Consider the following 13,144-nt stretch of genomic DNA (forward strand, 5'->3'; position numbering starts at 1 on the left):
TGATCAAATGTTTCTTTCTTTCTTCCTCTGTTCCTTCCTTTCTTCTTTCAAATTTTATTGAAGTACAGTTGATATACAGTATTGCGTAAGTTTCTTGTGTGCATCAAAGTGAATCAGTTACATATATATATATACATACATATATATATATATAAATCAACTCTTTTTTATATTCATTTTCCATATGGGCTTTTACCGAATATTGAGTAGAGCTCCTGGTGCTGTACAGTAGGGCCTTATTATTTATCTGTTTTACTCACAGTGGTGTGTATGTGTCAATCCCAATCTCCGAACCAAATGTATGTTTCTTTGGTACATGTGCATGTGTAAAACTGTTAGGGTCAGAGAGAAACAGGTTGAATTTTGGTTTTTTGCCACACTGACGTTGAAAAGTAAGTGTGTGAACCTTGAACGTATTACTACATTTGGATTGTCAGGTTGATTTGCAAAGAACATTTCAAGAGAAGCAAAAGCATGGGAAATAGTAATAAATATGTGGGGTTATAATAACAGCAGTTAGCTTTAGTGATGTTTTAGTAAGTGCAAACCATTTTTGATTGCTTAAGTAGCATGTGCAGAGTACATTTATGGCATCCGTACTTGAAGTAACATAAAGTAACGATGCCCTGTTTGAAGGTGGGAGCTATGGAAGGAGATAAGAAGGGCCTGATCTCTTAGATGCAGGCAGCCACTGCCTGGTGATCCAGCACCATGTTTGAATTCAGCATCCTGGTTCTGTCACATAGCAACTGTGGGATCTTGGCAAAACCTGTCTTAACCGGGTTAAAAGTAGGCAGTTTTTAAAAGTACAGTATTTCCTTCAAAAGGGATTAGGAACTTTTTGTGCAACTCATTATTATCATTAATTGTAGCAGAGTATCTCTGAGAGCCTTCCACAGAAGTATGTGGATCATTTATCTAGAACTGCTGGTGAAAGAGGAAAAAAGACATTAAACGGACAAGTAGAAGGTAAGAACTGTATTTTACGGAAAAGTCATTTGACAGAACGTTGATTGAAAATGGAAATGCTAATATATTCTAATAAGCAAAGAAAATCACCTGTCGGATGGGTAGTGAGAAAAAAAGATGAGAAAAGCAGGGCAACTGTATATCTTATCAGGTGTCAACCACAGATTACATTGAGAATCCAGTTTAAGAAGCTAAATTATTAGTTATTAGATTTACTTCACGGTCCAATGTTTAAGACTTTGTCTGGTTAAGGCTCTCCAGTGCAGGGGGTGCAGGTTCTATCCCTGGTCAGGGAACTAAGATTCCATGTGACACATGACCAAAAAAAAGAAAAAATTTATTATTAGTTCTGTTTCAAGATATTCTACACCCTAAGGAAGGTCAAGAAATAAGAAACAAGAGGGAATGAAGGATGAGAGAGGCAGAGGGGGCACAGGGAGGAAATGAAGAAAAGGAAGCACGGGTTTGTGGGGGAAGGTGGCAATAAGTAATAAAGGTCTTTAGATAAACAGAGAGTATTTGACATGGACGATGAATTTGAAGTGAGCTTCCGGCACCAAAACTTGTCAGAGAAGAACAGCAAAGTTCTCCCCCTCTTCCTGTTTTACTCGTTATTAGGAAGACATTGAGAACTGAGGTCTTGGCAGGCAGAGCTGTAGGAAGACATTCAGATGTGAGGTCTCGGCAGCAGAGCTGTGCTTTATCCTCTGTGGAGGAGCACAGGCATAGGTGCTCAGCTGTAGATGTTTCAAACTGATGTCATACGAAATGCTGCTTTCTAGGATGGTGTCGCATAGGCCACAACAAGAGAACTGGAAAGAAGGAGAGAGCAGGGGGCGTGATGGGGAGACAAGGAACACACAGCATAAAAGCGAGTTCACTGGAAAGTTTCCAACTTCTAATGCAGTTTCAGTATCTAATGCAGTATTACTTCAACTTAATTCACTTTCCTGAAAACTTAGCCTCTGTTTCCTCACTCTAACACTTCCCCGCAAACTGAAACTGCATTAGAAGTTGGAAACTTTCCAGTGGACTCGCTTTCATGCGTGTAGAAGCACTCCGGGAGTTGGTGATGGACAGGGAGGCCTGGCATGCTGCAATTCATGGGGTCGCAAAGAGTCGAACACGACTGAGCAACTGAACTGAACCGAACTGAATGTAGAAGCAGACTCCTTATAGACCAGAGTTCCTCGAATTTTAATTAGTAACTTGGGGGCCACGTGTGAAGTACACATGCTGAGCAGGAGGCCTGAGAATCTGCATTTCTAACAAGCTCTCAGAGTAGCAAGGGTGTAGCCTTGCATTTAGAGAAATCTGGAAGAAGAGCTTTGGATAGTGGAGGACATAACAGGATCAAGGAAAAGCATTATTCTGTTTTTCTTTCTGAGCATGTCCACAACCAGAGGGAAACAAAGAGTTGAAGTAGCAGTTAATAGGTGTAAAATACCATTGCTAAGCAAAAAGGGAGAAAGAAATGGTAGGGATGATCCATAGAAAGGATGTAAAGGGGGAAGATTTAAGACCACAGATCCAGAGATTACCGTTTGGAGAGGAGAGAATCTAGTGAAAGGACAAAGGGAGGAAAGTAAGGCCTTAGGGAGGTGAGTTTGGAGTTGATGAGGACACTCGATAGAACTTCTTCTAGATGGCTTCAGGGTATTTACAGGGAAAAGAGATAAGATCATTGTTGCTCCAGAGAATCCTGGAGGTTGGAGGGGGTGTTCGAAGTGGGAGAAATCGCAGCCACTCAGGCATCAAAGACAAATGTTGTACCAGTATTTGTTATTCAAATTAGATTAATTTGAAAAAGGAACCATAGATTCGTTTTTTTTAAACATAGCTGATTTTTTGAAAGTTGTTTCATAGAAATCCTTTGAAGCATTAGCGTGTAGTACCAAACCAAACTAAGTTTTGAAGCCAGATTAATCGGGTTCATTCCCTAAATGCTAGAAATACTTTTAATAAATACTACACTGATTTTGAAACATGCAAATTTTTAATTTCTAATAATTCTTTGGCAATTAAATGTATTATTTCCTTTTTGATAATTGTATTTCAATATTGAGAATTTATTATACATTATTTCCTAGATGTGTCTTATATACCTTCTTGTATGAGTGGATCGAGAAACTTTAAGATGGCTAAACTAGAGGAGCCAAGACATTGTGGGCAAACCAGTACCCCACATGGATGTGGGAAAAAAAAATGAATATTTTTATGAGTCATTTTCTACAAGTGTATATCCAGACTAATCTGTTCATTATTCTGTCTCTGATGAGAAATGAATTATACATTTTAGTGAACTGTCACCCCAACTGTGCACTTCTTAAATGACTGGACAGATCGAAGAACATGACAAATACTTGTAATATAATGGTGCAAATGATAACTGCTGTGTTGCATTCAAGATATGCTGTTGCATTTTACCATCAGCTTTAACATTTATCTTCTTGGGTTCATGATTTGCTCCTCTGATTAAGATCCATTTTCTCCTCACCAGTCAATATGTTCACATTGGTCTATGTGCACTTCGACATTTTATAAAGCCATTGAAAACGTAATGTTATTAACTGCATGTTTTGGCAAACCTGTATTCCTATTTTTTTTTCTTTTTTGCATTTCTTTTCCATGGGGTTCGTCTTGATCCCTGTCTTCTGTACAATGTCACGAACCTCATTCCATAGTTCATCAGGCACTCTATCTATCAGATCTAGGCCCTTAAATCTATTTCTCACTTCCACTGTATAATCATAAGGGATTTGATTTAGGTCATACCTGAATGGTCTAGTGGTTTTCCCTACTTTCTTCAATTTAAGTCTGAATTTGGCAATAAGGAGTTCATGGTCTGAGCCACAGTCAGCTCCCAGTCTTGTTTTTGCTGACTGTATAGAGCTTCTCCATCTTTGGCTGCAAAGAATATGATCAATCTGATTTCAGTGTTGACCATCTGGTGATGTCCATGTGTAGAGTCTTCTCTTGTGTTGTTGGAAGACCAGTGCATTTTCTTGGCAAAACTCTATTAGTCTTTGCCCTGCTTCATTCTGTATTCCAAGGCCAAATTTGCCTGTTACTCCAGGTATTTCTTGACTTCCTACTTTTGCATTCCAGTCCCCTATAATGAAAAGGACATCTTTTTTGGGTGTTAGTTCTAAAAGGCCTTGTAGGTCTTCATAGTACTGTTCAATTTCAGCTTCTTCAGCATTACTAGTTGGGGCATAGACTTGGATTACTGTGATATTGAATGGTTTGCCTTGGAAACGAACAGAGATCATTCTGTCGTTTTTGAGATTGCATCCAAGTACTGCATTTCGGACTCTTTTGTTGACCATGATGGCTACTCCATTTCTTCTGAGGGATTCCTGTCCGCAGTAGTAGATATAATGGTTGTCTGAGTTAAATTCACCCATTCCAGTCCATTTGAGTTCGCTGATTCCTAGAATGTCGACATTCACTCTTGCCATCTCTTGTTTGACCACTTCCAATTTGCCTTGATTCATGGACCTGACATTCCAGGTTCCTATGCAATATTGCTCTTTACAGCATCGGACCTTGCTTCTATCACCAGTCACATCCACAGCTGGGTATTCTTTTTGCTTTGGCTCCATCCCTTCATTCTTTCTGGAGTTATTTCTCCACTGATCTCCAGTAGCATATTGGGTACCTACTGACCTGGGGACATCCTCTTTCAGTATCCTATCATTTTGCCTTTTCATACTGTTCATGGGGTTCTCAAGGCAAGAATACTGAAGTGGTTTGCCATTCCCTTCTCCAGTGGACCACATTCTGTCAGACCTCTCCACCATGATCCGCCCATCTTGGGTTGCCCCACAGACATGGCTTAGTTTCATTGAGTTAGACAAGGCTGTGGTCCTAGTGTGATTAGATTGACTAGTTTTCTATGAGTATAGTTTCAGTGTGTCTGCCCTCTAATGCCCTCTTACAACACCTACCATCTTACTTGGGTTTCTCTTACCTTGGGTGTGGGGTATCTCTTCACGGCTGTTCCAGCAAAGTGCAGCCGCTGCTCCTTACCTTGGATGAGGGGTATCTCCTCACTGCCGCCCTTCCTGACCTTCAGCGTGGAATAGCTCCTCTAGGCCCTCCTGCGCCCACACAGCCAGTGCTCCTTGGACATCGGGTTGGTCTTCCCACAGGACTGGAAAAGATCAGTTTTCATTCCAATCCCAAAGAAAGGCAATGCCAAAGAATGCTCAAACTACCGCACAATTGCACTCATCTCACATGCGAGTAAAGTAATGCTCAAAATTCTCCAAGCCAGGCTTCAGCAATGTGTGAACTGTGAACTTCCTGATGTTCAAGCTGGTTTTAGAAAAGGCAGAGGAACCAGAGATCAAATTGCCAACATCCGCTGGATCTTCAAAAAAGCAAGAGAGTTCCAGAAAAACATCTATTTCTGCTTTATTGACTATGCCAAAGCCTTTAACTGTGTGGATCACAATAAACTGTGGAAAATTCTGAAAGAGATGAGAATACCAGACCACCTGACCTGCCTCTTGAGAAATCTGTATGCAGGTCAGGAAGCAACAGTTAGAACTGGACATGGAACAACAGACTGGTTCCAAATAGGAAAAGGAGTTCGTCAAGGCTGTATATTCTCATCCTGCTTATTTAACTTATATGCAGAGTACATCATGAGAAATGCTGGACTGGAAGAAACACAAGCTGGAATCAAGATTGCCAGGAGAAATATCAATAACCTCAGATATGCAGATGACACCACCCTTATGGCAGAAAGTGAAGAGGAACTAAAAACCCTCTTGATGAAAGTGAAAGAGGAGAGTGAAAAAGTTGGCTTAAAGCTCAACGTTCAGAAAACGAAGATCATGGCATCCAGTCCCATCAGTTCATGGCAAATAGATGGGGAAACAGTGTCAGACTTTATTTTTGGGGGCTCCAAAATCACTGCAGATGGTGACTGCAGCCATGAAACTAAAAGATGCTTACTCCTTGGAAGGAAAGTTATGACCAACCTAGATAGCATATTCAAAAGCAGAGACATTACTTTGCCAACAAAGATTCATCTAGTCAAGGCTATGGTATTTCCTGTGATCATGTATGCATGTGAAAGTTGGACTGTGAAGAAGGCTGAGCACCGAAGAATTGATGCTTTTGAAGTGTGGTGTTGGAGAAGACTCTTGAGAGTCCCTTGGACTGCAAGGAGATCCAACCAGTCCATTCTGAAGGAGATCAGCCTGGGATTTCTTTGGAAGGAATGATGCTAAAGCTGAAACTCCAGTACCTGGCCACCCCATGCAAAGAGTTGACTCATTGGAAAAGACTCTGATGCTGGGAGGGATTGGGGGCAGGAGGAGAAGGGGACGACAGAGGATGAGATGGCTGGATGGCATCACTGACTCGATGGAAGTGAGTCTGGGTGAACTCCGGGAGTTGGTGTTGGACAGGGAGGCCTGGCGTGCTGCAATTCATGGAGTCGCAAAGAGTCGGACACGACTGAGCGACTGAACTGAACTGAACTGATTCCTATTTTTTCTTCACTATCTTTAGCGGATTCATAAGTCTGTCTTACCAGTGTCCTAAGATCCCCCTAAAAACAAGACACTAAAACCGAATGTATTCAGTGCAAAGGCAAGGATTCTGCTCAGTACTAACTCTGCATGAATATGCAGCTGGCTTTCATATTTACGTGTAATTAACTCTATGTCCCTTTTCCCTTTTAGATTCTCCTGAGAAATATTATAACATGAAGGTAAAAATGTTTATGATTTTATCTTGAATTATGAACTGTGGATTGATTCATATGTGCATTATTTAGTAATCAACTTGTTTCCAAACCCCATTCAGCCTGCAGTCAGAATGAAAGATTATGTTCCTAATAAAACAGTCAGAATGAAGGATTTACAAACATCCGGTTCAGGTAAATTTTTCAGTACACAGTTAACTCTGGAAAGAGCGACACTGAAATATTTGAAATGCTCAGTCTTCAAAGTTCTAACTTATTTTTGCAAATTTAATTTAAGAATTTAACATAAATAAGGCAAATGTTATTGTTGATACCTGTGCTTTGAAACAAAAGATATTTACAAGCATAAGAAAAAGAAATTTTTAAAATGTAAGCTTGAACACAAGATGTTTCTGTATATGTTTCAATACCCTGAAGTTCTCAGTTTGGAATCTCTATACTTCTCAGGAATTCTCAGAGATTAAATATTAGACTTTTAAGATTTTTTCAATGTCCAAAAATGCTTGTTTGAACTCTGAACTTTCCCTAGAGTAAAACTTCACTAGCTACTATGTCAGTTATATTTCAGCTTATAATTATTTCATTATAGTGCTGTTACACAGATGAAAGTAGGCCAATCAGATGTTTTGATTAGCAGACTGTGTGTGTGTGTGTGTTTGTGTATGTGTGTGTGAGTTTGTGGTGTCTTTGATTATTAGAAGTAAGGGAAGTAATCATACTTTAATAAATATTTGATAGACATAATCTTTTAAAACAGTGATTCTGAAAACTGTTTGCTTTAGGATCCTTTTATACTTTTATAAATTGTTGAGAATTCCAAGGAACTTTTGTTTATGTGTACTGATGTTTACTATATTGGAGTTCAGTTCAGTTTAGTCACTGAGTCATGTCTGACTCTGCAACCCCATGGACTGCTGCACACCAGGCTTCCCTGTCCATCACCAACTCCCGGAGTTTACTTAGACTCACGTCCATCGAATTAGTGATGCCATCCAACCATCTCATCCTCTGTCATCCCCTTCTCCTTCTGCCTTCAGTTTTTCCCAGCATCAGGGTCTTTTCCAGTGAGTCAGCTCTTCGCATCAGGTGGCCATAGTATTGGAGTTTCAGCTTCAGCATCAGTCCTTTCAATGAATATTCAGGACTGATTTCCCTTAGGATGGACTGGTTGGATCTCTTTGCAGTCCAAGGGATTCTCAAGAATCTTCTCCAACACCACATTTCAAAAGCATCATTCCTCAGTGTGCAGGTTTCTGTATACAGTCCAACTCTCACATCCAACAGGACTACTGGAAAAACCATAGCTTTGATGAGACAGACCGATATTGGCAAAGTAATGCCTCTGCTCTTTAATATGCTGTCAAGGTTGGTCATAGCTTTTCTTCCAAGGAGCAAGCGTCTTTTAATTTCATGGGTGCAGTCCCCTTCTGCAGTGATTTTGGAGATCCCCAAAATAAAATCTGTCACTGTTTCCACTATTTCCCCATCTATTTCCCATGAAGAGATGGGACCAGATGCCATGATCTTAGTTTTCTGAATGTTGAGATTTAAGCCAACTTTTTCACTCTCTTCTTTCACTTTCATCAAAAGGCTCTTAAGTTCTTCTTTGATTTCTACCGTAAGGGTGGTGTCATCTGCTTATTTATGGTTATTGATATTTCTCCTGGCTATCTTGATTTCAGCTTGTGCTTTATCTAGCCTGGCATTTCGCATGATGTACTCTGCATATAAGCTAAATAAGCAGGGTGACAATATACAGCCTTGACATACTCCTTTCCCTATTTGGAATCAGTCTGTTGTTCCATGTCCAGTTCTAACTGTTGCTTCTTGACCTGCATACAGATTTCTCAGGAGGCCAGTCAGGTGGTCTGGTATTCCCATCTCTTTAAGAATTTTCCAGTTTGTTGTGATCCACACAATTAAAAGCTTTGGGGTGATCAATAAAGCAGAAGTAGATGTTTTTCTGGAACTCTCTTGCTTTTGTGATGATAATGGATGTTGGTAATTTGATCTTGGTTCCTTTGCCTTTTCTAAATCTGGCTTGAATATCTGGAAGTTCATGTTTCATGTACTGTTGAAGCCCAGCCTGGAGAATTTTGAGTATTACTTTGCTAACGTGTAAAATGAGTGCAATTGTGTGGTAGTTTGAACAGTCTTAGGCATTGCCTTTCATTGGGATTGAAATGAATACTGACCATTTCCAGTCCTGTGGCCACTACTGAGTTTTCCAGATTTGCTGGCATATTGAGTGCAGCACTTTCACAGCATCATCATTTAGAATTTGAAAATAGCTCAACTGGAATTCCATCACCTCTACTAGCTTTGTTCGTAGTGATGCTTCCTAAGGCCCACTTGACTTCACATCCCAGGATATCTGGCTCTAAGTGAGGGATCACACCATCATGCTTATCTGGGTCATGAAGATCTTTTCTGTACAGTTCTTTTGTGTGTTCTTACCACCTCTTCTGAATATCTTATGCATCTGTTAGGTCCATACCATTTCTGTTCTTTATTGTGCCCATTTTTGCATGAAATGTTCCCTTGGTATATCTTACTTTCTTGAGGAGATCTCTATTCTTTCCCATTCTATTGTTTCCCTCTATTTCTTTGCATTGATCACTGAAGAAGACTTTCTTATCTCTCCTTGCTATTCTTTGGAACTCTGCATTCAAATGGGTATATCTTTCTTTTTCTCCTTTGCCTTTAGCTTCTCTTCTTTTCTCAGATATTTGTAAGGTCTCCTCAGACAACCATTTTGCATTTTTGCATTTCTTATTCCTGGAAATATGCTTGATCAATGTCACGAATCTCTGCCCATAGTTCTTCAGGCACTCTATCAAATCTACTCCCTTGAATCTATTTGTCAGTTCCACTGTATCATCCTAAGGGATTTGATTTAGGTCATACCTGAATGGTCTAGTGGTTTTCCCTACTTTTCTTCAATTTAAGTCTGAAGCTGGCAATAAGAAGTTCAGGATCTGAGCTGCAGTCAGCTTCCAGTCTTGTTTTTGCTGACTGTATAGAGCTTCTGCATCTTTGACTGCAAAAAATAGAATCAATCTGATTTCATCATTGACCATCTGGTGATATCCATGTGTAGAGTCTTCTCTTGTGTTGTTGGAAGAGGGTGTTTGCTATGACCAGTACGTTCTCTTGGCAAAGCTCTGTTCACCTTTGTCCTGCTTCATTCTGTACTCCAAGGCCAAATTTGCCTGTTATTCCAGGTATCTCGTGACTTCCTACATTTGCATTCCAGTCCTCTATAATGAAAAGAACATCTTTTTTGGGTGTTAGTTCTAGAAAGTCTTGTAGGTCATCATAGAACCGTTCAACTTCAGCCTCTTCAACATAACTGATCGGGGCATAGACTTGGATTACCGTGATATTGAATGGTTTGCCGTGGAAACGAATATTTTTGAGATTGCATCCAAGTACTGTTTCAGACTCTTGTTGACTGTGATGGCTACACCATTTCTTCTAATGGATTCTTGCCCACAGTACTAGATACAATGGTCATCTGAGTTAAATTCACCCATTCCAGTCCCATTTGGGTGCTTCGCTGGTAGCTCAGTCGGCAAAGAATCTGCCTGTAGTGCAGGAGATTGAGATTTGACACCTGGGTCAGGAATATCTCCTGAAGAGGGAAATGGCAACCCACTCCAGCACTCTTGCTTGGAAAATCCTATCGCCAGAGGAGCCTGGCGAGCTACAGTCCGTGGGGTCACGAGAGTCAGACCCAACTTAGGACTAAACCACAAACCACTCCATTTTACTTCACTGAGTCTTAAAATATCTCTGAAGAACTCCACTGTGCACTCAGAAAGAATGAGAATGGAACTAATGTTTAGAGTTGTGAAAATAGTTTTGACCTCTTGGACCCCCTGGCCCAGTGGATCTCTGGACTTCAGGGATTCTTAGGTCACACTTCAGAACCACCATTTTAAACCATTGACCTGGTTGGATGTGAAACGATAAAGGGGCCCTTGTGTTGACACGGAGTTTAAAGTTTCACTTTTACATTTCTTGCTTGTTTCTTTGATTTCTCTTAAGTAATTTAGACCTGACAATTCCTTTTTCTAAAGCAAATATTTCTGTGTTGTATTCATTCTTGCCTCATGGCACTCTGTGCTGTTTGGATCCAGTGTGGTCCTAGACTTATCCTATTTTCACATGGAAACAATTAGTCACCCACAAGACTCATTTCTTATGTAAGTTTATGATGTCTATCTAAGGCTTAAAAAATCAGTTCTAAAGATATTGATAATTTGAGGAAAGACTGTCTCATTGTAATTAAAGAAGTTGTTGTCGGTGGTAGTGTTCAGTCACTAAATCAGGTCCAACTCTTTGTGACCCATTGCACGGCAGCACTCTAGGCCTCCTTGTGCCTCACCATCTCCCGGAGTTTGCCCGAGTTCATATCCATTGAATCAGCGATGCTATTCAGCTGATGCTATCAGCTGAATATCAGCTATGCTATTTCTGGGACTAGTTGGGAAACTAGGTAGACATCTAGAGATTGCCTTCTCAAAATGCGACTTCATAGCAATATTTTTATATAGCTGTCAATTCATAAGTATTAGTTATGATTATATCAGTATAACTGCAAAAGCAACTCTGATACCAAATACTAAAATATTTCTCGTGTCTTCTCTGACTTCATATATTTTGGAATTGGCTTTGCCAGTGGTAATGGGGTCATGGGAAATGTGCAACATAGTACCTCCTTCTCAGCTGTGTCCACAGAGTATATCAACTTGTTTTATTATTTGTAATGAATTAAGAGTTCACAAGGGATGCTGGTATAAAGGAGTGCTGTTTTATTTAAAAGCAGTATATATAAAGTCAATTCTGACTCTACTAGAATGCCAAATCTATTGAGTAACCACATCTAATAATGTGTTGTCCATAAATACTAATTAATTTAGCACCTTTAAACAGTCGTATGGTCAGGGCTATAGTAAGAAATCATACAGTTTCTTTTTTCACTCCTGTACTTTTTTCTTTTCTATCCTCACCTTTGCATTTACAGAAGATTCTCAGTTATCTCCTAGAATAGTGACTACAAGCTCTAAACTCAAAGTGTTTGTCTTTTTCTTCTTTTAATCTATACAACTGAGTCATTTGCTCCTGTTTCTCCATGAGCTTGGTAGGTCAGGAAAAGCAAATTCAAATAAAACACCTACACGAGTCCCTTCAACACTGGACAATGTGAAATAGGAAAACTATGAAATAAATAGAAGCAAATTCAGTCAGTTCATGTTGATCATTTCCCTTCTCACTCGATACCTTTTATAAAATAACAAGCAGAATCTACTCTTTTGGAGTCCCTGGATTTGTACATTTATTGGTTTCTTAAAAATTTATCTATACTGTACCCTGAAAGTTTTATATCCTAAAATATTTCTGTAAACACTCCCTCAGTTCAGGCCTGCATCACCTTTTTTTCCTCAGTATTAATGCCTTCAGATTTGTCTTTCTCCAGTTATTTGTATACCCTTCAAATTCATCCCTCCCATAGCATTTAGAGTCACCAATCTCAAAAGCACAGGTGACCATGAAGCACTCTAAATCATATTGGTGTCTAGACCTCTTAAAGCACCACTGATGCCCACCAACTGCTGTTGATGCCCTGCTCACCTCTCCCTGTTGTTGTTGGTCAGTTGCTCAGTCGTGTCTGATTCCATGCAACCCTGTGGACTACAGCACACCAGGCTTCTGTGTCCTTCACCATCTCCCAGAGCTTGCTCAACTCACGTTCATGGAGTCAGTGATGTCATGCAACCATCTCATCCTCTGTCATTCCCTTTTCCACCTGACTTCAATCTTTCCCATCATCAGGGTCTTTTCTAATGAGTCAGTTCTTTGAATCTGGTGGCCAAAGTACTGGAGCTTCAGCATCAGCGTCAGTCCTTCCAATGAATAGTCAGAACTGATTTTGTTTAGGATTGACTGGTTTGATCTCCTTACAGAGAGACCCTTGGACTCTCAAGAGCCTTTTCCAACACTACAGTTGAAAAACATCCGTTCTTTGGTGCTCAGTCTTCTTTTTGGTCCAACTCTCACATCCATACATGACTACCAGAAAAGTAGTCCGTACAGGACTACTAGCTTTAACTAGACGGGCCTTTGTCAGGAAAGTAATGTCTCTTTTTTAATACTCTGTCTAAGTTTGTCATATCTTTTCTTCAAAGAAGCAGGCATCCTCTAATTTCATGACTGCAGTCATCATCTGCATTGATTTTGGAGCCCAGGAAAATAAAGTCTGTCCCTGTTTCGTTGTTTCCCAATCTCTTTGCCACAAAGTGATGGGACCGGATGCCAAGATCTCCATCAGCCCCTGTCCCTTTACTTCGGACAAGTATCTACCCTGTCCTGCGTGTGCTTCTCTTCCCGTCTTGCTCCAGCCTTAAGTGCTCTCCCCCTCCTGCCCTCTGTGCCCTTGAACTGTGTAAG

At 40.2% G+C, this 13,144-nt stretch overlaps 1 protein-coding gene across 13 annotated transcripts in view; it reads left to right on the plus strand.

The window, feature by feature from the left end:
* Positions 1-13,144, plus strand: part of LOC147360921 (ankyrin repeat domain-containing protein 26-like) — a 61,466-nt gene that overhangs the window by 11,701 nt on the left and 36,621 nt on the right. For 9 of the 13 annotated variants that reach the window (XM_086333840.1, XM_086333846.1, XM_086333843.1 and 6 more), the window contains 3 exons: positions 873-969; positions 6,669-6,697; positions 6,793-6,865. In XM_086333840.1, coding sequence (XP_086189966.1) covers positions 873-969; positions 6,669-6,697; positions 6,793-6,865 — 199 coding nt within the window. Of the gene's footprint in view, positions 1-872; positions 970-6,668; positions 6,698-6,792; positions 6,866-13,144 lie in introns of those variants that run through there. The other 4 variants (XM_086333851.1, XM_086333845.1, XM_086333848.1 and 1 more) reach the window with 2 other exon arrangements.

The sequence above is a fragment of the Bos grunniens genome, chromosome 13 (assembly GCF_055505025.1).
Source record: "Bos grunniens cultivar Pamir isolate PY7600 chromosome 13, Bosgru_T2T1.0, whole genome shotgun sequence".
NCBI lineage: Eukaryota > Metazoa > Chordata > Mammalia > Artiodactyla > Bovidae > Bos > Bos grunniens.